Consider the following 24,680-nt stretch of genomic DNA (forward strand, 5'->3'; position numbering starts at 1 on the left):
TATAAGACACCATTATTTACCAATGAAAATATATTAGAAAACCTCACAACTAGTTGTTAATATGGCAAATAAATCAAGTTAACACAAATATTAAAGAGTTTGAAATGTTCTTACAAGTAGGTCATGTGATAAATTTCTCTCAAAGACTCCTGGCTTCTTTCATTCATTTTAATTAAGTCTGCTGAAGTAAAGCTATATGCATTTTTCATTTTAGTGATCTGTAGGGAAATTAAAACTTTAAGTAACACATTTCAAATAAATGCACATAAAGAAAGATTTACAGAAAACAAAGTAAGAACAATCTGGAAAGCTAGTGACAAAACTGTTCCCTTATTTCACTTTTCCTAAATAAAATAGCATGAAAAAACAAGAAAACAAAATGCAAATATCAGAATGATAGAAACCTTATAACATTTCATATTATCTCACAAATAATATATCACATATTGACATTTAACACACTGTATAAAAGAATATGGGTTAAATAAATTCTATCCTCATTTATTATGTAATATCACTGAAGTCATTAATTTTATGACAAAACATGTCCAGAACACATACCTTTGTAAATTCTGAAGGAAGCTGACCATTAGGTAATACTGCACACTCTGCATTCATTTGGATAAAAAATCCACGAGCAGAACTGAAACTCAACTTCAAAGGTAGGTTGTATTTTTCTCCAAGCTGTGTTATCATTCCTAAGTAATATGAGGGGGGAAAATCAGCCATAATTGAAATATTTTCTAACATACTATAAAACTCATTGTGTTATCTGAGTAGGAAATTCATCATGCGGATATCTAGATACCAATTCCAGTAAATTAGACAGCCTTGTTAGGACCTTGAAACGAGGCTTGTGTGGAGGTGAAAGAGCTTGGTAAACCATTCAAATAAGAGCACTAGCTTTATAAAACTAGTGGACAAAAAGTGCCAGGTGAGAATAGGAGAATTCATAGGTTCTTTTAAAAGATATTCATACGTTGTTATAGGGATCTCAGGAGTGGGTTGTCCTTTTTCTGGAAAGGAAGATTTCTCAGAGAAGTAAGCTTTAGATGAATCCACTTTCATGCCAATGTGTTTCACCCTGCTTTCTCAACAGGTAACCGTAATGCTTAGATCTGGGGCTGTCAATCTTTTCCCACTCACTCCATAGTTCAGAATCCTTTGCATTTCTAAATCCTAACCCCAACCCACCCACCTGGGAGGGTGATAGATGCAGAGGACTATTAGGTGGCAGGAGGAAAGGTGCTGCTAAATTATAGGAATTCTGAATTTTGCTGAGTGGGGTACAGGCATGTGCGGGTGCTTGGGTGGATGAAAAAAAATACTGATGTTGTACTGCTGTGTGGGGAGAAAAGGAGGATGCTGCTGAACAAGGTTTCACTGGCATTCATACTCCTCACTGAGCTGGCTCAACCTCCCACTGTTGCTACCACCAGAGACACAGACCAGCAAATAGTTAGGTAGAGAAGATGGGCTCTGTTGGACACCTGGATCCAGGAGTCACTCAGTGCTCTAATGTCAGCATTTACTTCCTCAATGCTTAGCATGATAACAGGAAAAGGAGAAAAGAAGCTCTTCCGCTGTAAACATGTGGGCTGCCGTAAAACTGGACTGCAGTAACCATCAGGAGTGAGAGAGAGCTCCTCCTTGCCTACATCTCTCTGGGTCTTAGCAGCCATGTAAGGAAAATTTTGGAAAGCAAGGGAACAACTAAACTCTTGTGATGTTCACTCTTTGTGATGTCAACTGTAAGCTACAAAGCTAACAGGAACCTCAAGACAATCTATAGTATATTATTGGTGTTAAATATTCTATTATTCATGTGTGCTATTTGTCATTCTTTCCTGTTAAAGTGTGAACTAAAAGAATAATCTTGTCTGCTCAGAAACGTGATAGGAGCTATTCAGAAAAAGACAATTATTTTCATCAACTTTAGACACTTTATCTAAAACAGTTACATTCAAAGAATAGAGGCATTCTTCCAACATTGATTTTATTCATTTTGGCTTTAAAATAATATCAAGAAAGTGGTTTTACACAATTCTTAATAGCACACAGTTAAATCATAGCTCACAGACTCAAACTAGTTAAAATATTAAAAACAAAGTATTTGTGTTTGTAATGTGTCAGCAGATGATAAAACTAATTTTTTGTACCGGAAAATTTTATTTGAAATAATATTGTTTCAACACTTCAAACTGAATTTAGATGCACTGCATTGTAGGTGCAAACCATAGGTTTTAAATGGAAAGATTACTATATGTTTGATTCATATTAGCTTGTTTTTCTGTGGCAGAATAAACAAAGCAATCTTTTTACTTTTTAAAATCGCAAAATAATTATTCATCATTTCATTTTAATTACAGTTTTTATCTACAAATGGAAGATCTCTATGTAAATTTCAAATAGTGTTACCATATTTCAAATTCCCAAATAGAGGACACTGCAAGGGGGAAGGGTGAGATGGAGGGGGAGTGGAGCACAGTTTATTTCTACTTTGAATATCTAGCATTTATAAACAACAAGTGTAATATCCTCAAAATGTCCTGAAATAGGACAAGAAAGGAAATATCATGGACATTTGTTCATATTTAAAAAATCTGCCAGGACAGAGATTGGAGGACAAAAATAGGCTGTGTCTGGGAAAACCGAGACGTATGGCAATTCCAAATGTACCTCAACCATTTTTTTTAATCAATGACAAAATCAAATTACAATAAAAATACTTGCCTTCTCTTCATTAGAAAGTTAGCACTATATAATCTTCTACAATTTTATGGTGCTATATAACGGGTGCAATATATTTCTATTAGCAATCAATTATGAAATACCTGCTATGTCATCTACAATCTCTGTGTATGTTCTACGAGCTATATCAAGGAATTCATTGATATTTGGCCTGACTGCATAGCACTTCTGGGTCCTCATATTCAGGCATCCTTTTGTGTATCTTGTATCATCATTAATGACAGTTTTAATCTTTTCAAGTATGATTCCAAACCTACAACGGTAGTTATATCAGCTATCAGCTAGGTAATATTTTTCAACTTCATTATCAACATTATCTTCAATTACAAATAAAAATGACTGAAGCCAATAAACTAAAAACTTAACGTGATTTTTTTTTACCTTACGCATCATATGAACACACCTAACTTTAACCTAAATATTTCAATACCTTAAAGAATAGCAGACATTGCACACTGCTCAGATATCGGAAACAGCTACTTGTCCTCAGTCATTTTGGGTGATTCTAAGAAATCAAAGTATTCTCAATTTTTTTTGTCTTTTCAATAATATCTACTGGAGTATTTAATTTTTGTAAGAATTTAAATTATGTTTGTCATTCATAGCGATCAACTATTGTTAAAACCAATGTTCTTTTTATCTTTTTTCAAATTTCTCCTGCAATAGTTGAAAAACTGAATTCCTAAAAACTTCATAAGAAAGAATAAGTAAAATGAAGAGTTTCTAATGATAACACAAAAAACAGGAGCTATATATATAAATAATTCAAGAAGCAATATCTTAAAATCCTAGACATCCTCAGAAAAAAGGAGACAAGATATTCTAGCTATTAAAATATTATCACAGTACCTTTTGTCTTCCAGAGAACTGTAATATGCCTTTAATAGATGTGTCTTGCAGCTTTTCAAAGCAGTCTATTGAAAATTAAAATATAGATTAAAATTTAATCATGTTTTTATGATTAAATAATCATTTTAACAGTCCGTAAGACCTTAGATTCATCTGGGCTTATTTGAAATTGGGGTAATATAGAGAGCTTACTGGTTGGGCTGGCATCTATTTAAGTTAAATAATCATTATAAAATTAAGCTTTTAACTAGCATTCAGAATCCAGTTCTGAAAGTATTAGAGACTCAAATATGTTTATTTTTAAATCAACATCAAATTTAGCATAGGCCCTTGTCTTATTTTTAGAGGATGTTACTACAGTGACAATGTACAGTTCCATGAGCTATAAAGTAAATATAATGAACTGCACTGTGTGACAACAAAAATTAACTAGTTTGGGTTTTATATAGAAAAAGTAACAGATTACATTTCACCTTTAGAGGATCCACAAGTTCCAAAGTATGCTTCAGATAGATTAAATTAGTTATTTTTGATTCAGCAGCTTTAACCTGTTGAAAAAAAAATTACAAATACAGTACGTATAAATTTTTAAAATACATTTCAAAACAAGCATGTATTTTTACACACATATTCTGAATGTATCTTTCATGCATTATTAAGTGATTTATGAAAATTCATATGACTAATGACCAGCTTGACAATTTGTAAATTTGCTGGTTTTTTTTAATTTGACTATATATAGCTTGAGAAAACTCAAATTACAATACAATATTTTTAAAAATTTTCTTCAACTGACAGGAAGTCTAAAATATTTGTGCTTTCTTACAGAGAACAGAACATTTTCTATGTGCTGTTGCCTTATAAAGAAAGAATAGGTAGCAGTTCCATAAGGGAAAAAAAATCTAATTTTTGTGCGGCGAGTTTAAATCAATATTGGAAAATCAAAGGCTTCTGAAAATGAAACTGAAGAAAACTTTAGATTTGAAAAATGGAAAATTCTTATGTAGAAACTAAGGCAGATTTTCAAAGGCACAAATGAAAATCTTCCCTGTTTTTAAAGTCAAATTAATAGAAAATATAAACAAAAGTGAAGGCTCCTGTGTGGGAAATCTAAATAGTATTTTTATTTCAATTTTATGAAAAATTCAATTACACATAAAAATCTACTAAAAAGCCTTAGTTTACTTTAAAAATAATTATGCTACAAATTGTTGGAACAGAAACACCCCAACCCACCCAATTTCTAATGTTCTGAAGTTTCTTAGAAAGAAAAATGTGCTCACAGAACTCAATTAAATCCCTTTATATGTTGCTGAATTTTGCTGAATTTTCTTCTCAGAATGAAGCTTGGGAATCAGCCCAGATGGTGTCTTAGTGTAATTGAAGTATCAGGGATGACATTTACAGAAATATTCCTTAAGATGGAGCAATTTGATTGCCTGGAGTCACCTTAGCAAAGTGGAAGCAAGCAAGAGGAGCTGTTCCAATAACCATAGCAAGCTTCTGCCAAAATCTCCCCCACATACACACATTACCAATTACAAGTCCAAGAACTTAAGTGTGTCTTGCTTTTAAGAAAAAAAAAGCAGCATTCAACAGTTTTTTTATTCTATACCTGTTGGTAACATTATAACATGGTGTTTTAATTTATTTTTTAACATTTTAAAATAGACACATGGATGAGAGTAAAAAGAAAGATTTATTTCCTTTCTAACTTATTTTTTGTCTAAACTAGCATCCAGAAACACTAAGGAAAATTGTGATGTACTGGCTGTATTTTAAGTATACTGAATAAGAAAAGTTCTTTTGTTAACAATGAAGTCTAGGCAGCTGTATTGTTACTAAAGCACTTTCCTGACATACTTTTTTGCACTAGATGGATGCACTTAGTCATTGGTTAGTAATGTTTTGCAGTTTGCAAATAACGGAAGTGGTAACAGCCTACTCTGAGATGAGCTAATTGAAGCTGTCGAGGTCAGTGCTGAAGTCCAGGATTCAAATCTTGGTGTTGATGCATTGAGAATAGGGGCATGTAACAGATTTTTTAAAATTACATTTAAAACAAAATGGGTGGCAAAATCTGGACCTAAAAAATACCCTGATTTGAGACGTTGACTTGTATTTAAATATTCTCTGCATCCCTCTATCTCTAAAACAGCTTGCTAAATATGGCAGGTTCAAATTTTCAATATATTTTAATCCCCTTGAAAATTTGTGCATGTGCTATATTTGAAGAAAATGAGCTGTAATAAAACAAATATTAATAATTGCTGCATTTAATTGTACTGTCTATGTTATGTGTATTAATAGTTTGTACCTTGATCGCTGCTGAGAGAGAACTTATTTCATAGTTGTAAGAGACTTTCACTTGGTTTAAGCATGAAGGCCTGTGTATGGAAGCTAAAAGGAACAAGATTCTAAGTTCTGGCTTGACAGATTTGGAAGATTTATTCAGAAACTGAAACTAAACTAAAGAAGTTTGTTTTTTAGTAAATTTTTTGCAGCCCATTTATAAGGTACAATCTCAACTTCTTTATATTGCATAAGAGGCTCCTGAAGCTAAATAATAGACAAAGCAAAGTTAAGTGGGCAATCAATTTAAAAACTGTGAGTATATCACAAAAAGATTATTTCTATTATACAACTTTTAACATTAAAAGGTGTATTTTACCTTTCATGCTCATATGAAAATGCTTCTCTCTCCTACTCTCCAGAGATGTTAAGATGGAGGTGTGATTAGGATGAATAAGTAAGAGGATGGACATTTTAAAAGTACAGTGGCATTTGTGAAGGAACAACAATCACATTTTTTTAGTCATTCTCCACAAGAGTAACAGGGCCTCGCTTCCTCCCCAACTATTTAACAGCTTGAGCTTGTTAGCCTTGCTGCTTTGCCCACCTTTTCTCCCTCACTTGTGAAGAAGTGTGTTGGATTAGACTGGGTGTAGGAAATTGCAGATTGTGTGAGAGCAATTCACATCAGTCATGTATTTTGTTGTTGTGTGTTTGAGCTGATATGGGGGAACCAACAGGCCTGTTTCAGCGTATTTTTACAATATTGTCAAGGATGCCTAGAGCATTAGCTGGGTGCTCTTTTATTACTCTCTACATAAATCTAAATAAATAAATGAAATCACTTTGTGACTGGCTGAAATTCTTCACCTGTTACAAAGTAAAAATATGGTTTAGTTTAAGGGGTACGTACTTTCATCTTTCTGGGTGAGGAACAACATATATAAATCGCTGTATATCTTTAAAACCATGTTTCCATCCCTCTTTGATATACAATCTTTTTCTTACAATATAATACAATTGTACAGCTGTTATATGAAGTTTACATGTTGCATACTCTATTGAGATAACTGACAATTATTCATTATTTATGAGATAGATGCATTTATAAACCTACTGTATCTTGCTTTGGAAATTGTACTAAAATTGAAAGAAGTTGTTCAGTATCCAGGAATCTTGAAATCACTGTAAAACAAAATTAAACATAAATTAGAAACTGAGCTGAAATTTGCAATAATTTTAATAACAAATCTTTAACAAATAAGTGATTTCATTTTCCAAAAGAAAACAGGCACAGAAAACTATTTAGTACTTCTGTTTGTTAAGTCATTTTCTTCCCTCATCCAGTCACAGAAAAATCTTGACAAAGTATTGTAGCTTCAATTACCAGAAAGAAAACAGACAAAAGAACTACCTATTTATCTAGATTCTTATGTCACATCCGTAAGCATGGTATCTCAGCACTTATTGGTCATTGTATCATGATAGCTATAATGACATTAGCTCTCCCATATTCTCTTCAGTAAAGAAACTCACAGAATTTAAACAACCTAAAAGATATTGAACGGTAAGAACATTCCTATCCCCACAACAGGGTAGGAGGGCTGAAATATAAATGAGGGGAAAGCGGGAGACTATAACAAAAATGGCATTGTCAGTAAACTACTGTCCCTTGTCAAACGTCTCTACTTCCTATTTTATAACAGAAAATATGAGTCAGATTGCAGATGTAGCAGGCAGTCCTCAAGAGCAAACAGGCTATCTTAAAAATGATAGCAACATTTTCTGTTTGAAGATTCCCATCCAGTTATGACAATGAAAAGATTACTATGTATCTGCCCTGCAATTTCAAGAGTTGTAACCTGAGCCTGTGGTGGAATGACCTTATCAGAAGGAAGCCAGACAGAATATAGCGCTAACTATGCAACTACAATAGCTCAAGAAAGATGCTGGCTGGTGGGCACTACTGAACTATTTAAGGGGCAGCAGACCCCCATGCATCCTGCAGAGGAAAGATCCCCAAATCCAAAAAAAGCCCTGGTGTGTGGCAGTGCTTTAGTGGTGCTATAGCACTGATTGCTGAAGAGCTACACATATGGTCAATCCTCCTGTATGGATGTGAGAGCTGGACATTTAAAAAGGAGCCTGAGACACAACTCACAGCATTCACAATTTGGTATTACAGAAGGTTAAAAATTAGCTGGATAACCAAAATTATGAATGATCAGGTGATGAAAAGGAACAATTTAAAAAGAACAAAATTACTCGATATTGTAGGTAAGAAAATAAAATCTTTCTGTGGACAAATTGCTCGCCAGTCACCAGAGCAACTTGATTCCAGCTCTTATATTATCAGGCAAGAGGAAGAAAGAGAACCAGCTATGTTGGAAACATCACCAGGTGGACTGGTATCCAAAGGATACTAGAAGTTTTACAACTCTGTTGTGACTGTGAAAGATGGAAGGTGAAGGTTGACAACTTCCATATTAGAAATGTCATGGAAGGACACAGCTGAGGAATTAGCCTCCACTTGAATGGAGATAATGTACTGACCTTTCTCAGGTATTACCCTAGCTCCTGCTCCATTTCACACCTGGTCTTAAGGGCAAAGAATGAGAGATCACAATGGGAGAGCTACATTTCTGGCAAGGACCAGAGTGAAAATTTTTACAAATCATAAGGATCATCACCCAGATCAGAACTGTTCTAACAGTCACAAAGAAAATAATGAGAGTTGTATGGTTCATACATTTTAAGGCCAGATGGAACCATTAAAATTTAACTTCCTACACAACACAGGCTATAGAACCTCATCCAGTAATTTCTGCATCAAACCTATAATTTCTGTTTGAGCAATAGCATACTTTTTAAAAAGATGTCAAATCTTAAAAGTCCAATTGATGGAGAATCCACTATGTCCCTAGGTAAGTTGTTCCAATAGTTAATTACCCTTACTGTTAAAACTTTGTGCCTTATTTATAGTCTGAATTTCTTTTGCTTCAGTTTCTAACCATGGCCCTTTTCTATGCCTTTTTCTGGTAGATTAAAGAGCTATCTACTGGCAGATATCACATTGGAAACTGTAACCAAATCACCTCTTAACCTTCCCTTAGATAAACTAAATAGATTGAGCTTCTTTTAGTCTCTCACTATAAGGCTTGTTTTCCATAGTCTCAAATCTTTCTTGTAGTCCTTCTCTGAACCTTTTCCACTTCAAAAAGGATGTTGGAAAAATTGGAGACCCCAGAACTCAGTGCAGTACTCCAGTAATGGTCTCACTAATACAGTATACAGACATAATACCAACTCTCTACTCCTACTCAATATTCCCCTGGTTATGCACCTAAGGATCATGTACACCCTCTTAGCTACAGCATTACAGAGGAAGCTCAGAGTCAAATGGTTATCTGCCAATACATCCAAGTCTTTTCAGGATTGCTGCATTTCAGAATAGTGTGACCTACATTCTTTGTTTGTAGATGTATGATCTTACTTTTGGCTGTATTAAAATGCATATTGTTCACCATATTGAATGATCCCAGATTGCCTGTATAATTTATCTTTCCCTGTTATCATGCCACCAATTTGAGTGTCATCTGTAAATATTAATCCATTTAACATGGACTACATATAGTGCAAATTCTTAAAAAATCAGAATGCATGCTAGAGTCTTAAGTATATTATGCCAACACAGTAAACTTTATTAAACTTGTGATGTCAAAAAATACCAAATTTATTTGTCAAGACCTATTTTCCATAAAACAATGTTGATTGGCATTAATTATGCTAACATCCTTCAATTCTTCACTGATTGCATTCCATATCAACCTTTCCATGATTTTGTCAGGATAGAGGCCCACAGTTATCTGGGTCATTCCATTTACCCTCTTTAAATATTGAAATATTAGTAAATGGTGATTTTTTTCCAATCCTTCTTTGTTCCCAGATTTGTTATAAATCAAAATTAATGATTCTAGGAGTTCCTTGTCCTATTCTTTTAGTAGAAAGAAAGCAGCTGCTCCTCACAAGTTAGAGAGCTGATCACTAACAAGATCAAGAGACAATGTTTGACAAGTAGTCTTGTGGGAAAGCATATATTATAGTACACCTCTCCTACCTACCTCACTACCTTTGAGCTACAAGTGCCAAAACACAGTCTCCTCTGCTGCATCTTCACATGCATATTTCTGATCTATTGAAATGGGGTGGGTGCGCATGGATGAAGTTAAAGCTGGAGAAATACACTCCAAGTTTCCAGGGGAAAGGAAACAAAAATACTAAAGAAAAAGTGGGTGGGCTGGTATTTTTATACCAACATACACCTTTTGCCTCCTTACTTCTTGATAGGTGGAATATAAATATCAAAATATTTTCTATGATAGGATGGAGATAGAGAAAGAATGAGAAATTCCCATTCACTGTTTTAGGTAGTCGTGATGCAGTAACTTTTTTCCAAACTTTTATTTTAAAAATGCATATTTGTAATATTTAAGGTGTAAAAATAAAGGATAAACATACTATCTGAGCCACTCTGACAATCTGCAAAATTTGGTGGTATTTATATATTCACATCTGCTCTGCTGTTATAATATCAAGCTAAAAGAGTGTAGCTCTACAGACTACACGGCATCCATTTTCGTGTTGTGAAAGCCTTGGAAAGAGTTCCTGATCTGACCAAAAGTAGTTACTCATTTAGTTAAAAACCACAATAAGCCGTCCAAAACCAGGAAATAAAGATTTAGCAAATTTAATGTTAAGCTTAGTTGGACTAACTAACTTGTGCTCTTTAGCAGTGTGTGTGTATTCATATGTCTCATTACCTGTATCTTAGAAATCAAAAATGAGAAGCTGCATATTCATAACAGTATGCAAATTACATTACAGATGTTAGTGGTGTATATCTGGAAAGCTTGGCTCCAACACAAAATGCACTTGTTAAAGAGCTAGTGAGACTGTAAGGAGGCGCCCTGGCTCCCCGCCGTGCCTGAGAGGGACGAGCCAGAGCAGGTGCTTCAGTGGGCGGAGCCAGCACTGCCTGTCCCCGCCCCCCGGAAGTCAAGGGGCGGGACAGGAAATATAAAAGCCCGGCCCTAGCGCTCAGTTGGGCGCAGGCTGCTGGAGAGGACAGACGCTGGTGCCCAGGCTCCCGCCGGGCCTAGCCTGCCCCGCGCCCACTACCCAGAGGAGCGCTGGCCTGACTTGCCCCGCGCTCATTACCCGGAGGAGTGCTGGCCGGACCTGCCCCGCGCCCACTACCCAGAGGAGCGCTGGCTGGACTTGCCTCAGATCCGGTACCCGGAGGAACGTTGGCCTGACCTGCCATGTACCCGATACCCTGAGGAGTGGCCTGAGCTTCCCCACGACCGGTACCCGGAGGAGCCCATGGACTGGGACCCCCCCAGACAACACTGGCAAGGACCAGGTACCCAGAGAGGGGGAGGTTGGAAGTGGCCCGGGGGTAGCCGACCCTGGTTTGGCTCCTGAAGAGCCCGAACCCATGTCAGTGTGTTGCGGCCAGGATCCCCACTGACCGCAGCGGGTCTTGACCGCTGCTAGGGCCCCGGGCTGGAACGCAGTGGAGTGGGAGGGCCTGCGTTCCCCCTGCCACCCATAACCGGGTGGCAGACTCCCCCTCTTCCCGCCTATTGCCACTGCTCTGCCCTGATCCAGAGGGCCAGAGCTAACTAGACTTGTGTTTGGTGCCCTGTCCGAACCAAGGGCTGGGCACTTTTGACTTTGCCACTGCTCTGTCCTGATCCAGAGGGCCAGAGCTAACTAGACTTGTGTTTGGTGCCCCGCCCTGCAAAGGGCCTGGGGTGATACTGTGTTTGCTCAGCCCCTGCTAGAGGCCTGAGCTTGAACTGCTGGTGCCCCGCCCTGCCAAGGGCCTGGGCTGATACTGTGTTTGCTCAGGCCCCTGCTAGAGGCCTGAGCTTGAACTGTTACTGCCCCACCCTGTCCAAGGGCTGGGGCTTATTTACTTTGAGAGCCCCGACCCTGGCTAGAGGGCTGGGGCTCTACCTTGTTTGCAGACCCTGTACCCCCCTCAACACCTGCGGAGGGGCTAAGCCTACCCGGACTGCAGCGTGCTAGGAGGCGCCCTGGCTCCCCGCCGCGCCTGAGAGGGACGAGCCCCGACACGACCGGCTTACAGAGACCAATTCAAAATTCCTCTAAAGCACCATTCGCTGGTCTGCCTCATTTACTAAAAATTTTAGCAAAATGATCAAAAAAGAGGTAAAAAGTCAAATTAAATAATGACGGATTATGAACTATTGCTAGAAATCATAGCATTTTTAAAATCCACTATGAAATGTAATTTGACAAGTCAAAACATGTTTCATATCTATTTTATTAACACATGCTATGAATTTTCAGCTATTATAAAAACCAAAATATTTGAATGGATATTTTTAAGTGTTTTAAACATAAAACGAGCTATTACCTGCCTGAAGACTAAAAAAGAGCTCCTCATCCTGGAGTAGTTCCTGAACACAATCCAATCTTGTGTTAATTGTTTCAGCATCAACCAGAGGCTCCAGGATATTAGACCTAAGTCTTCGGCTTCCACCTGGAGTTTTAGTATAATTTAGAACGCCAAAAAGAGTGTGACCATTCCTTTGAAAATAACACAAATTTAAAAAAAAAAACCTCAAAAAAATCAAGCTGATACAAATCAAATGAAATTTTCTGATTAAATTAGCCTACAATTTACAGCTTGGTTGTCAGAAGTGCTGAGCACACACAAATTCCCTGGAACTCCATGTGAGCTCTGGGACCTCAGACAGAAATATCAGACTATGAGTAAGGCTACATTTTAGTCACGGGTATTTTTAGTAAAAGTCACAGACAGGTCAAGGGCAGTAAACAAAGGTCATGGGCCATAAATTTGTCCATGACTTTTACTAAAATTACCAGTGAATAAAACTTGTGGGGGTGGGGGGCTGCCCAGAACCACTACTGGTGCTGGGGGGGCACAGGCAGCAGCGCGCTGCCCGGGACTCCCACTGGTGCTGGTGTGGGCAGGACTGGCAGGCTCCCTACTTGGCCCAATGCCCTCCCCACCCTGAGCAGCAGCAGAGTTTGGGTATGGGAGGGGGCAGGAGGTTGGGGCATAGGATGGAGTGAGGCAGGCTCCGGCAGCGCTTACCCTCTTCTGAACTCCCCAGAAGTGGCAACATCCCCCTGGCTCAGCTGCTAGGTAGAGACATGGCCACACACAACTTGTGGGTCAGTTAAATAAGTCAAACCTGCTGACAGCAGGTTCATTTGTGACAGATACACTATACACCTTTACACAATTCTTATCTTTTCTTTTTTTCTTTCTTTCTTTCTAATCTCTTTTATTATTAGGGGTTTGCTGATGCACACAAAAAAATTCCAGGCTAGGACTACAAATTTTGCACTAAGTTGCAGTTCATTTGTCTTTTCAAATTATTTAAAAATCAGCTTTGCATACGATGTAATTACTATGACTAGATAGATTAGATACATGTGCATAGAACTTGGCGCATTGTAAATTTATAACAATGAAAAAAAATTGAATTTGTAAAAACAAAATAATCTTACCGAGAATCTCTATTGTTAGTTAACAATTCAAGATTTTGGGCTGATGATGAATCTATCATAGCAGTTTGCTCACTTCCCTGGAAACGAACCTTGAGCGACTTAGGAGCATAAACTGAATTTTGAATAAATTCAACATATTTTAGCAAAGCTGCAGCAGCTGCTAGACAGTAATACCTGTAAAGTAGTGATCACTTACTGAACATTAAATATTTCTCCTCATCCAGCGCAAAAACATTTACTGTACTAGGGAGAAGGTTTCTCTTAGCAATCTTATGCCAAGCTATAGAGTCATGTTCACACCTATTAGGGATTGGGAGCACTGTGTAAACTTGCTGATCCTCCGAACCATATATGACAATCTTCAGAAGTTTGAGAGCCAGGACATGCCTGCCAGGGCTCCGGGCTTCAGTCCCACTCCTGCTGATGCCCCAAGCCCCAGCAGATGACTACCGCAGGACTGAAGCCCCAAGACAATCCTTCCCATTATGCAGAAGTCAGAGGCAATGCGTGGTGGGGCACATGCAGTCACATGCCCCCCTCCAATTTTTCCCAGGGTTTGCTGGCCCTGCATGGTTACATGGTACCACTGGGCTTCTGCCCTCCACAGCAGCTGTTGGAGCCAACATGCTGGGAGTTTTGGCCATAGGGAGAGGCAGCAGCAAACAGCTGGGAGCTGTAGGGAGAGCCTCTGCTTTTGATGTTCCCTCTCCTTGCACTGTTAACACCTGGGAGATGCAGGGAGGGGTCACTGATAGTAAGAGGAGGAGGGTGACAAACTGTTGGGGGCGTGAACCTTTAAATTGCACACTCTCACTCTCAGCAAGCACCAGTTGTCTCTGGCAGAAACCTCTAGCCCTACCACCCCACCGCAAGGCACAAGCCTTGAGCTCCCTGCCATGCTCTGGTAGGCATGTGTGTACCACAGGGTTTCTCAAATAGGGGTCACTGCTTGTGTAAGGAAAGCCTCTGGTGGGCTGGGCCAGTGTGTTTACCTGCCCCGTCTGCAGGTCCGGCCGATCGCTGGCCATGGATCACTTCTCCGAGCCAATGGGAGCTGCTGGAAGCAGCATGGGACGAGGGACTTACTGGCTGCCGCTTCCAGCAGCTCCCATTGGCCTGGAGCAGCAATCCACGGCCAGTTGGACCTGCGGATGGGGCAGGTAAACACACCAGCCCGGCCCGCCAGGGGCTTTCCCTACACAAGCGACGATGCCTGTTCGAGAAACCCTGTTGTACCAATTAATGAGAAGCCACTGGCCAGTGTATTAAATCTGTACAAACTGTTAAAACCTTTTATCTGGAAACGCTACTTCTTTTTCTTACTTAGGTTAAACATACTTGGATTGAACCTCCATTAGGACAGTGCCGAATTCAGATGTACACAACTGTTCTATATATTCCAAGCCCTTTGTTTCATTGAAGTATTTTCTTTGGACAGTAGTAAAAGTCACATTCTAATAACAACAAAAACAAAAACAAAAACAGCAAAGGTTTCAAAATCTCATGGAAATGACCCGTAGTGTTGTGATGATTTGATCTCTGTATGTAAAAATGTGACACAGAGGTCCATTGGCAGTTCACAACTCTGGGTCAGCAAATTTTATCAGGCCTGACATACTCAGTGTACCCCCACTCACCGCTATTATGATCTGTATCTGGAAGGTGTCATGTAGGATATCATGAGCAAATTGGTGGCACACTGGTCCTGAAGCTCACTGCATGACTGGTCCTGAAGCTCACTGCATGGTGTATTATAGGTGTGTTCTGGAATTATGTTCTTAAACTGTGTTTGGTAACTAGTGCGTGGGCTCAGTCTGCCTTGGACAGGGGATGTATGTTTGCTTATCTGACTGGTCTGGTCATCAGGCAGAGATGATGAAGGTAAATAAAACCATCAAATGGGTGAGTGGGGGAGATAGCCTCTTAACTATCATGACAGGGGAACACAAAACTGCAAAAATTAACATGGTGTTGGCTCCCTGCAAGACACAGTAGACTGAGCCCTCAAGAGGGCTTCCTGAGCAAGTTCATAGATTATTAATGTTAGGAGGGACCTCAAGAGATCACCTAGTCCAACCCCCTGCTCAAAGCAGGACCAATCCCCCAAATAGCCTCCTCAAGGATTGAACTCACAACCCTGAGTTTAGCAGGCCAATGCTCAAACCACTGAGCTATGCCTCCCCCCAGGTGTTCATTGAACTTTAGAAGATATAAGCAAAGACAAGAAGCTATTTTGGCATCCATCACTTGAGGGACTAGAGCTCTTGAAATCACTGACTGTTGGATCCTTCAACTCAGGGGACTGAAATTTCTGGGAATGAATACAGATCAGAACCCTCCTTAGACAAAGCCTGTAACTTGCTTTAAAAATTAAGTTTTAGTCTTAGAAAGAGATTTTTACGTTAGTTTGCTTGTAACCATTCTTATCTTTATTCCTTATACACTTAAAGCTATGAGTTTTTATTTAATAAACTTGTTTTACTTAAACCAGTTCAATGCTTTGACTGAAAAAAGTGTTTGTCAACCCTCCATTAAATTAATGAGCTGTTGTTTACTGGCTCTTTAAAGGAGAAGCAAATTTAGCTTCTGTGAGTATTCCAGGACAAGACTAGACACTCCAGGGCAAACACTTTCAGGGAAATTCAGTATTGGGCACAGGTGTTGTGGTCAACCTGCAAAAAGCAATTGCATGGTGGAAGTCAGGATATGACCTGCATGCACGTAGGCTGGCTGTTGGTGTCAGAGTTGTGAGCCACACCAGCATCACATTTAAGGCATCAGAGTTGCAGGGCAGGCAGTTACATAACCCCTTATTGGTCCAGGCTGAACCCCAAATTGTCACAACTTATTAATTCTGGTTGATTCTATGAAGTTATTATAAAATTTTGCATCATAGAATGACTGTGTGTATGTGGAATCCATCAGCTGCTGACATGGACAGCTCTATACCTACCAGACCAGGGCCAATGGAGAGTTGTTAACTTTAATCACTGTGCCCTGGACCAAGCAATGAACATGCTAAGGAGATTGGCTGGAGCTGGGAGAAACTACTTCCTCCAACTTATCTGCAGAGAGGGGAAGTAGAGAGTGGAAAATTGCCAAACAGGACACAGAGACAGAGATGACAAAGCTAAGATTTTAAAATGACTCACAAGAAAAACAGTAAGCTTTGGTAAGAAGAGGGGAAGAGAAAGGCAAGCATTCATAGTGGGGGATCCAATTTAACTGCAGGACCAACAAATGTCAGAGAAGGCTAGATGGGCTGGAAAATCTCCATAATTCAGAAGACATGACGTGGAGCAGAAGACACCCCAGAGGACTCTGCCCAAGCCTAAAGAACTCTCCAGAATGGTGAGGAACTGAGGCAAGGAAATTGTATACATATGTTTATTATTTTATCTTGATCTATGCATTTCTCATTCTATTAAGTAAAGAGCAATACTACTTTAGAACTGTGAAAGTCTATTGATGTGTCTGTTGGCTTTCACTGTTGCATGTCCCTGAAAAGGCAAGCTGTAAGCCAGAAGGCTCACATCTTTGGAAGGATTCTGGAAAATGTGCAAGAGCTGCTGGGGATGCTTGCAGGAGATGGCATTACTTTTGGGACATAGGCAGTTGGACTGTGGGGTCACCACTGCCAAAAGAGGGTCAGACACAAGGTAACACCTGGAGTGTGTGTGCAGAGGCCAAAAGCCAGGAACACTGCATAAACTTTGCCCAGCCCCAGTGAACTAAGGGATTCAGTGTTTGGATCCCCTCATAAAGACGGTCACAAACCTGCAGCCATATAAAACAGTCAAATAGGAGCCCTATAAAAACTAAATGAAGTCTAAAAAAAAGATTACCTTGAAATTTTCTGTTATCAAACTGAACAATTTGGTTGTATTCCCTGTATCACAAGCGGTATTTGACATTATTATTTCTAATGGTGTTAAAATCTTGAGTTTTGTGATAACCTAAAAACAAAATTAAAACATAATTCATTAAAAATCATTTAGCAGTCTCAAAGTACATTTTCACAAATAAAATAGTCCAGAAATAACTGACAAATTCTATAATCTTTGTAAACACTTTTAAATCAATTAAAAATTCCACTTGAAGGGATGTGCACGCACAAAAATCAGGCAGACATCATCTATTCCCAGTCAGAACTAAAAACAGTAAGGTTTTTAATGGCTTTTTCACTTCCTGAGCTTTGAGCACTGGTAACAGGTGAGACTGCATCATTAGGAACTTTCTGTTGGCCAGATAATAAGTAAGTGTAGTACAGAAAGCAATAGGATAAATATAATGCAAAAAGAGAGGATTTAGTTACACCTATTGCACCACGCTCCAAAGAGAGTAGATGAAGATATATTATTATTTATTATTTGTAGCATGTAGAAATCTGTTAAATTTCTTTCCTCCTCTCCTTCCCTTTTATGCACTCTTGTCTCTCTAACTGCTGCATACAAGAACTAAAAAAGAAATAGCCTGTAGTAATAATTTTCCAAACAGAAGTGTCTGCAGATATCGCTCACTAATATAAAACAGAAAAATAGTTACAAAAATACCTAAAATTAAAGTAAAAGATTTGGATAATAATTTATCTTATGTCATGAATATATATATATATATATATATATATATATATATATATATATATATATATATATATATATATATATATATATAAAAATATGATGAAACACCCCTGCAAAAAAAAAGGTGGTTACTCACCTTTGTAACTGATGTTCTTTGAGATGTGTTGCTCATATTCACTCCAATTAGGTGTGTGCACGCTGCGTGCACCATCGTTGGGAGATTTTTACCCTAGCAACACTCGGTGGGTCAGCTGAGGCGTCCCCTGGAGTGGCGCCTTCATGGCACCGGATATATGCCCCGGCCGACCCAGCGCCCCCTCAGTTCCTTAATGCTGGCTACTCCGACAGAGGGGAAGGAGGGTGTGTTTGGAATGGATATGAACAACACATCTTGAAGAACAACAGTTACAAAGGTGAGTAACCGTCGTTTCTTCTTCGAGTACTTGCTCATATCAGTTCCAGTTAGGTAACTCCCAAGCCTTACCTAGGTGGTGGGGTTGGAGTGAGATGTTGCAGAGTGAAGAACCGCTGAACCAAACGCAGCATCACCCTTGGACTGTTGCATTATCACATAGTGGGGTGGCAAAGGTCTGCACTGATGACCAAGTCACTGCCCTACATATCTCCTGTATGGGTATGTGTGCCAGGAAAGCAGAGGATGAAGCCTGAGCCCGCATGGAGTGGGTGGTAAGGTGTATAGTTGGGACACCAGCCAAGTCACCATGCACAGATGTATGATGTGATCCAGGACGAGATGTGCTGGGAGGAGACTGGAAGGCCCTTCATCCAGTCTGCCACCGCAACAAACAGCTGCAACATTTTCCTGAAAGGTTTTGTTCACTCGATGTAGAAGGCCAGGGCCCTGCGAACGTCCAGGGAGAGCAGCTGCTGTTCCCGCTGAGAGGCAAGTGGCCGCGGGTAGAAGACAGGGAGGAAGATTGTCCTGGTTGACATGCAAGGCAGACACCACCTTAGGGAGGAAGGCCGGGTGAGGTCACAGCTGTACCTTGTCCCTATGGAACATCGTATATGGTGGTTCCAATGTGAGTGCCCTGAGTTCAGACATCCACCTCACCGAAGTGATAGCTATGAGGAAGGCTGTCTTACAGAAAAGGTACAGGAGCGAGCAGGTGCCCATCAGCTCGAATGGGGCACCCAGGAATCTGGATAGGACCAGGCTAAGATCCCATGTAGGGATCGGTTGTTGAATTCGTGGGAACAGGTACTCCAACCCCTTGAGAAAGATGCTGACCATGGGATTGGAGAAGACCAGATGCCCATTTTCGCCTGGGTGGAAAGCCGAAATAGCTGCTAGGTGCACTCTGATGGATGATATTGCCAAGCCCTGCTGTTTTAAGGACAGGAGGTAGTCCAAGATGATAGGTACTGATGCCTGTAAGGGGGCTGTATGACTCTGAGCTCACCAGCAGGAAAAACATTTCCACTTGGCTAAATATGTGGACCTGGTAGAGGGCTTCCTGCTACCCAAAAGGATTTGCTGAACCAACCGAGAGCAGCACAGCTCAGATTGATTTAGCCATGTAGCATCCACGCTGTGAGGTGGAGAGATTGCAGGTTGTGATGACAGAGTCGTCTGTGGTCCTGAGTAATCAGGTATGGCCACACCGGAAGTGGAATCAGAGTGTCCACCAACAGCTCTAGGAGAGTGATATACCATTGCTGTCTGGGCCACACTGGGATGACCAAAATCAGATGGGCTCTGTCCCTGCACAGCTTGATCAGGACCCAATGGACTAACGGGAATGGAGGAAAGGCATAGTGCAAGTGATTCTTCCATTGTATTAGGAAGGCGTCCGACAGGGAACCCGGAGAGCATCCTTGGAGAGAGCAGAACACCTGGCATTTCCAATTCTCGCGAGAGGCCAATAAGTCTATCAGAGGAAAGCCCTACTTCAGGAAGACAGAGTGGATGACGTCCAGGCTAACCAACCACTCATGAGCTGGAATGATCTGCTGAGGTGGTCCGCTAAGATGTTCTGAACTCCTGGGAGAAACAACGCCACCAGATGGATCGAGTCAGCTATGCAGAATTCTCACAGATGAGTGGCCTCCTGACAGAGGGGGGACAACCGGGATCTCCCTTGCTTGTTAATGTAAAACATGGCCATTGTGTTGTTTGTGAGGACTGCAACACAATGGCTTTGAATGCGCTCTCTGAATGCTTGACACACCAGGCGCACGGCTCTGAGTTCCTGTATGTTGATGTGGAGGGATAACTCTCCTGCAGACCATAGCACCTGTGTATGTAGATTCCCGAGGTGGGCTCCCCATCCCAGGGATGACACATCCATGACTAGGGACACAGAGGTCTGCAGGGTGTGCAATGGCAGCCCTTCGCACACTGATTTGAGATCCAGCCACCAGTCTAGAGAGGCTAGTATCCCTGGTGGGATGGTAACCACTGTGTTCAAACTGTCCCGACCTGGGCGGTATACTGTTGATAGCCAGGCTTGGAGTGGATGTAGTCACAGCCTGGTGTGCCTGGTCACATACGTGCAAGAGGCCATGCGTCCCAGGAGGCATAGGCATGTTTTCACGGTCGAGGTCGGGAAGCTTTGCAGGCTGTGGACAATGTTTGCCAGGGATTGGAAGTGGGCTTCCGGCTGAAGTGCCCAGGCTAGGCTTGAGTCTAAGACTGCTCCTACGAATTCTATCCTCTGGGTTGGTACCAGAATGGATTTCGTGACACTGAGCAGGAGGCCCAGTCGATTGAACATGTTCATGGTAAGCTGAACATGAGACTGTACCTGATCCCTGGAGCGACCCCGAATAAGCCAGTTGTCGAGATATGGGAACACTTGGATCCGTTGTCGATGAAGGGAGGCAGCCACAACAGCCATGCACTTAGTAAACACCCTGGGGTCTGTGGACAGGCCTAAAGGAAGGATGGTGAATTGAAAGTGCTGTTGATTGACCACAAAGTGAAGGAAGTATCTGTACGCTGGGTAGATTGCAATGTAGAAGTATGCGTCCTTCATGTCGAAGGCGGCGTGCCAGTGTCCAGGATCTAGGGAAGACCTAGTGAGACCATGCGGAACTCCAACTTTAGCATGAATTTGTTGAGTCCACATAGGTCCCGGATGGGCCAAAGCCCACCCTTGGCCTTGGGGATAAGGAAGTATCGGGAGTAAAAACCCCTGCCCCTTGACTCTCCCAAAACCTACTCTATCGCTCCCAAAGTTAGGAGTGATTGGACCTCCTGTAGAAAGAGGTGCTCGTGAGAAGGGTCCCTGAAGAGGGATGGGGAAGGAAGGGTGGGGGAGGAAAAGCAAATTCCGAACGTGATGCTGGACCAGTTGGTGCCGCAGGGGCACTCTGCACCAAGGACGACGGTGCCGAGTCTCGGTGCGCGGAGGAAGGGACCGGGCTAAGTGCTGCCTCCATAAGGAGCTGCTTCAGTCTAAAACCCCACTCCTTTTTGGTCCTCGGCTTGAAGGCTTTGCAAATGTGGCACTTGTCCGCTTGGTGGGATTCCCCCAGACACTTTAGGCAAGAGTCATGGGGGTCTCCCATTGGCATCGGCTTCAGGCAAGCCGAGCAGCATTTGAAGCCCAGAGACCCAGGCATGGAGAAGACCTCGTTCCCCCCCACTAAGTAAACTAAATCTAACTATACTAAGTAACTATTAACAACTATAAACAACTATTAACAACTAATCAGAAACTATTAACAGGTACTAAAGCAAATGCTCGGGAGAGTGGAGATCAGCTAAGCTGTGCTTCACAGTTCCAATGACCGTCACGGGCGGTAAGAAGGAACTGAGGGGGCGCTGGGTTGGCCGGGGCATATTTCCCATGCCATAAAGGCACCACTCCAGTGAGGGCCTCAGCCGACCCACCGAGTGTTGCTAGGGTAAAAATCTCCCCACAATCGTGCATGCGGCGCGCACACACCTAATTGGAATCTATATGAGCAAGCACTTGAAGAAGGAGGTTATGCCTAACATGGCATTCCATGGGTGTGACTGAGGCCTGATCTACACTACATGTTTATACCGAATTTAACAGTGTTAAATCGAATTAACCCTGAACCCGTCCACACAATGAAGCCCTTTATATCGATATAAAGGACTCTTAAAACCGATTTCTGTACTCCCCAACGAGGGGAGTAGCACTGAAATCGGTATTGCCATGTCGGACTAGGGTTAGTGTGGCCGCAAATCAACAGTATTGGCCTCTGGGTGGTATCCCACAGTGCACCACTGTGACCGCTCTGGAAAGCAATCTGAACTCGGATGCATTGGCCAGGTAGACAGGAAAAGCCCCGCGAACTTTTGAATTTCATTTCCTAACCCAGAGTGGAGCTCTGATTAGCATGGGTGGCGATGCAGTCCCAAATCCAAAAAGCTCCAGCATGGACCGTACGGGAGATACTGGATCTGATCGCTGTATGGGGAGACAAATTTGTTCTATCACAGCTCCGTTACAGAAGACGAAACTACAAAGCATTTGAAAAAATCTCCAGGCTATGATAGACAGAGGCCACAGCAGGGACTCAGTACAGTGCTGCGTGACAAGTGTAATGGAAAGCCAAAGAATCAAATGGATGCTCATGGAGGGAGGGAGGGGGGTCTGAGGACTCCAGCTATCCCACAGTCCCCACAGTCTCCGAAAAGCATTTGCATTCTTGGTTGAGCTCCCAATGCCTGAAGGGTCAAAAACATTTTCCCGGGTGTTTCAGGGTATATGTCATCAATTTACCCCCTTCCCCACCCCGAAAGAAAAGGGGAAAAAATCGTTTCTCGCCTTTTTTCAATGTCACCCTATGTCTACTGCATGCTGCTGGTAGATGGGGTGCTGCAGCGCTGAACACTAGCATCCCCTTCCTGGTGGCAGACGGTGCAAAATGACTGATATCCATCCTCATCATCAGCCCGTGAGTGCTCCTGGCTGGCCTCGGTGAGGTCGGCCAGGGGCGCCTGGGCAACAATGGGAATGACTCCCAATCATTCCCGGTAGACGATACAAAATGCTTGATAACCGTCCTCATCATAGCAGCTGGAGGCTGAGTTCCATCAGTGCCCCCCACCCTTCATGTCTAAAGAAGATTCTGTGCTGCCTGCACTATCATAGCAGCTGGAGGCTGCCTCCCCCTCATTTTATCTCACTAAAAAGTCAGTGTTTCTTATTCCTGCATTCTTTATTACTTCATCACACAAATGGGGGGACACTGCCATGGCAGCCCAGGAGGGTTGGGGAAGGAGGGAAGCAACGGGTGGGGTTGTTGCAGGGGCACCCCCTAGAATGGCATGCAGCTCATTTCTGCGGGATCTCTGGGGCTCTGACCTCGAGCGGCTGTGCTCTCTGGTTCTCTAGTACACTTGCCCCATATTCTAGGCAGGACTAACTCTATTTTTAGACAAAACATAAAGAAGGGAATGACCTGGAGATTCATTCCCATTTTTGTCCATGTGCCCCCAGCCGACCTCAGTGAGGCCAGCCGGGCGCACCCATGACAGCAGCAGATGGTACAAAAGGATTGATAACCGTCATCGCCAATTTCCAATTGCAAATGGTGCAAAATGACTGATAACCGTCATCTCATTGCCAATTTCCAATTGCAGACAGTACTATAGCTGGTAACCATCTCTGCTCCCTTGCAAAGGCAAATGAATGCTGCTGTGTAGCACTGCAGTACCGCCTCTGTCAGCGGCATCCTGTACACATACGGTGACAGTGACGAAAGGCTAAACAGGCTCCATGGTTGCCATGCTATGGCGTCTGCCAGGGCAATCCAGGGGAAAAGGGCACGAAATGATTGTCTGCCGTTGCTTTCATGGAGGAAGGATTGAGTGACGATATTCACCCAGAATTACCCATGACACTGTTTTTGCATTGGGATCTCAACCCAGAATTCCAATGGGCGAAGGAGACAGCGGGAACTATGGGATCGCTACTCACAGTGCAACACTCCGGAAAGCGACGCTAGCCTCGGTACATGGACACACCACCGAATTAATGTGCTTAGTGTGGCCGCATGCACGCGACTTTATACAATCTGTTTTAAAAAACCGGTTTCTGTAAAATCGGAATAATTCCGTAGTGTAGACATACCCTGAGGAAGTACCTTTTCAATCAGAAGTAACTTTCTGGGTTTGCAGCTGCAGAAATTCATGGTGTTCCTGAAAGTCATGAGCTGCAGACTCACTTGGACTGTATAAGGCTCTTTGGATTAGGTCATATTTTAGACCTTGTAACTTATGCATACATGTTCATGCTACAGTCTAACCTGCATTATTTCTCTGTTTTGGTGGCTCAAAAGATACATATTTAAACTAGCTTTTCCTTTTCAATGAGATATTCATTGTGACAGGGTGTACCATGTGTTTGACGCCCTCCCACCTTGGCTAATCCTGCCCCAAGCAGGTTTCCTTCTGGTGGAAAAGAGCAGTGAGTTTAGATACTTCATTGGCTGCCAAGAGAGTCCACCAGGTTCAGCAGTTGGCAGAACCAACAAGAATTGGTCCTCAAGCAGCTAGAAGGATCAGGAGGAGAAAGTCAAGCAGGGCACAACAAACAAGGTAAAAAGAACTGTCTGCTTCCTCTGGGGAGAGGGGCTAGTTCTGGGTGAAGGTGAAAGAGGAGAGGACGGATGTCCCCTGTCTTGAGCCAAAAG

General features: G+C 41.7%; 1 protein-coding gene across 1 annotated transcript in view; it reads right to left on the bottom strand.

Annotated features, from left to right (window-relative positions):
• Positions 1-24,680, bottom strand: part of MSH4 (mutS homolog 4) — a 56,734-nt gene that overhangs the window by 13,635 nt on the left and 18,419 nt on the right. Inside the window, exons 3-12 of the mRNA XM_030573592.1 lie at positions 17,307-17,417; positions 14,800-14,915; positions 13,462-13,635; positions 12,338-12,510; positions 7,010-7,077; positions 4,074-4,148; positions 3,601-3,665; positions 2,835-3,004; positions 562-698; positions 115-218 (exon numbers count right to left, since the gene is read on the bottom strand). Of these exons, the coding sequence (XP_030429452.1) occupies positions 115-218; positions 562-698; positions 2,835-3,004; positions 3,601-3,665; positions 4,074-4,148; positions 7,010-7,077; positions 12,338-12,510; positions 13,462-13,635; positions 14,800-14,915; positions 17,307-17,417 (1,193 nt within the window). The remainder of the gene's footprint in view (positions 1-114; positions 219-561; positions 699-2,834; positions 3,005-3,600; positions 3,666-4,073; positions 4,149-7,009; positions 7,078-12,337; positions 12,511-13,461; positions 13,636-14,799; positions 14,916-17,306; positions 17,418-24,680) is intronic.

The sequence above is a fragment of the Gopherus evgoodei genome, chromosome 8, assembly GCF_007399415.2.
Source record: "Gopherus evgoodei ecotype Sinaloan lineage chromosome 8, rGopEvg1_v1.p, whole genome shotgun sequence".
NCBI classification, from domain to species: Eukaryota; Metazoa; Chordata; order Testudines; family Testudinidae; genus Gopherus; species Gopherus evgoodei.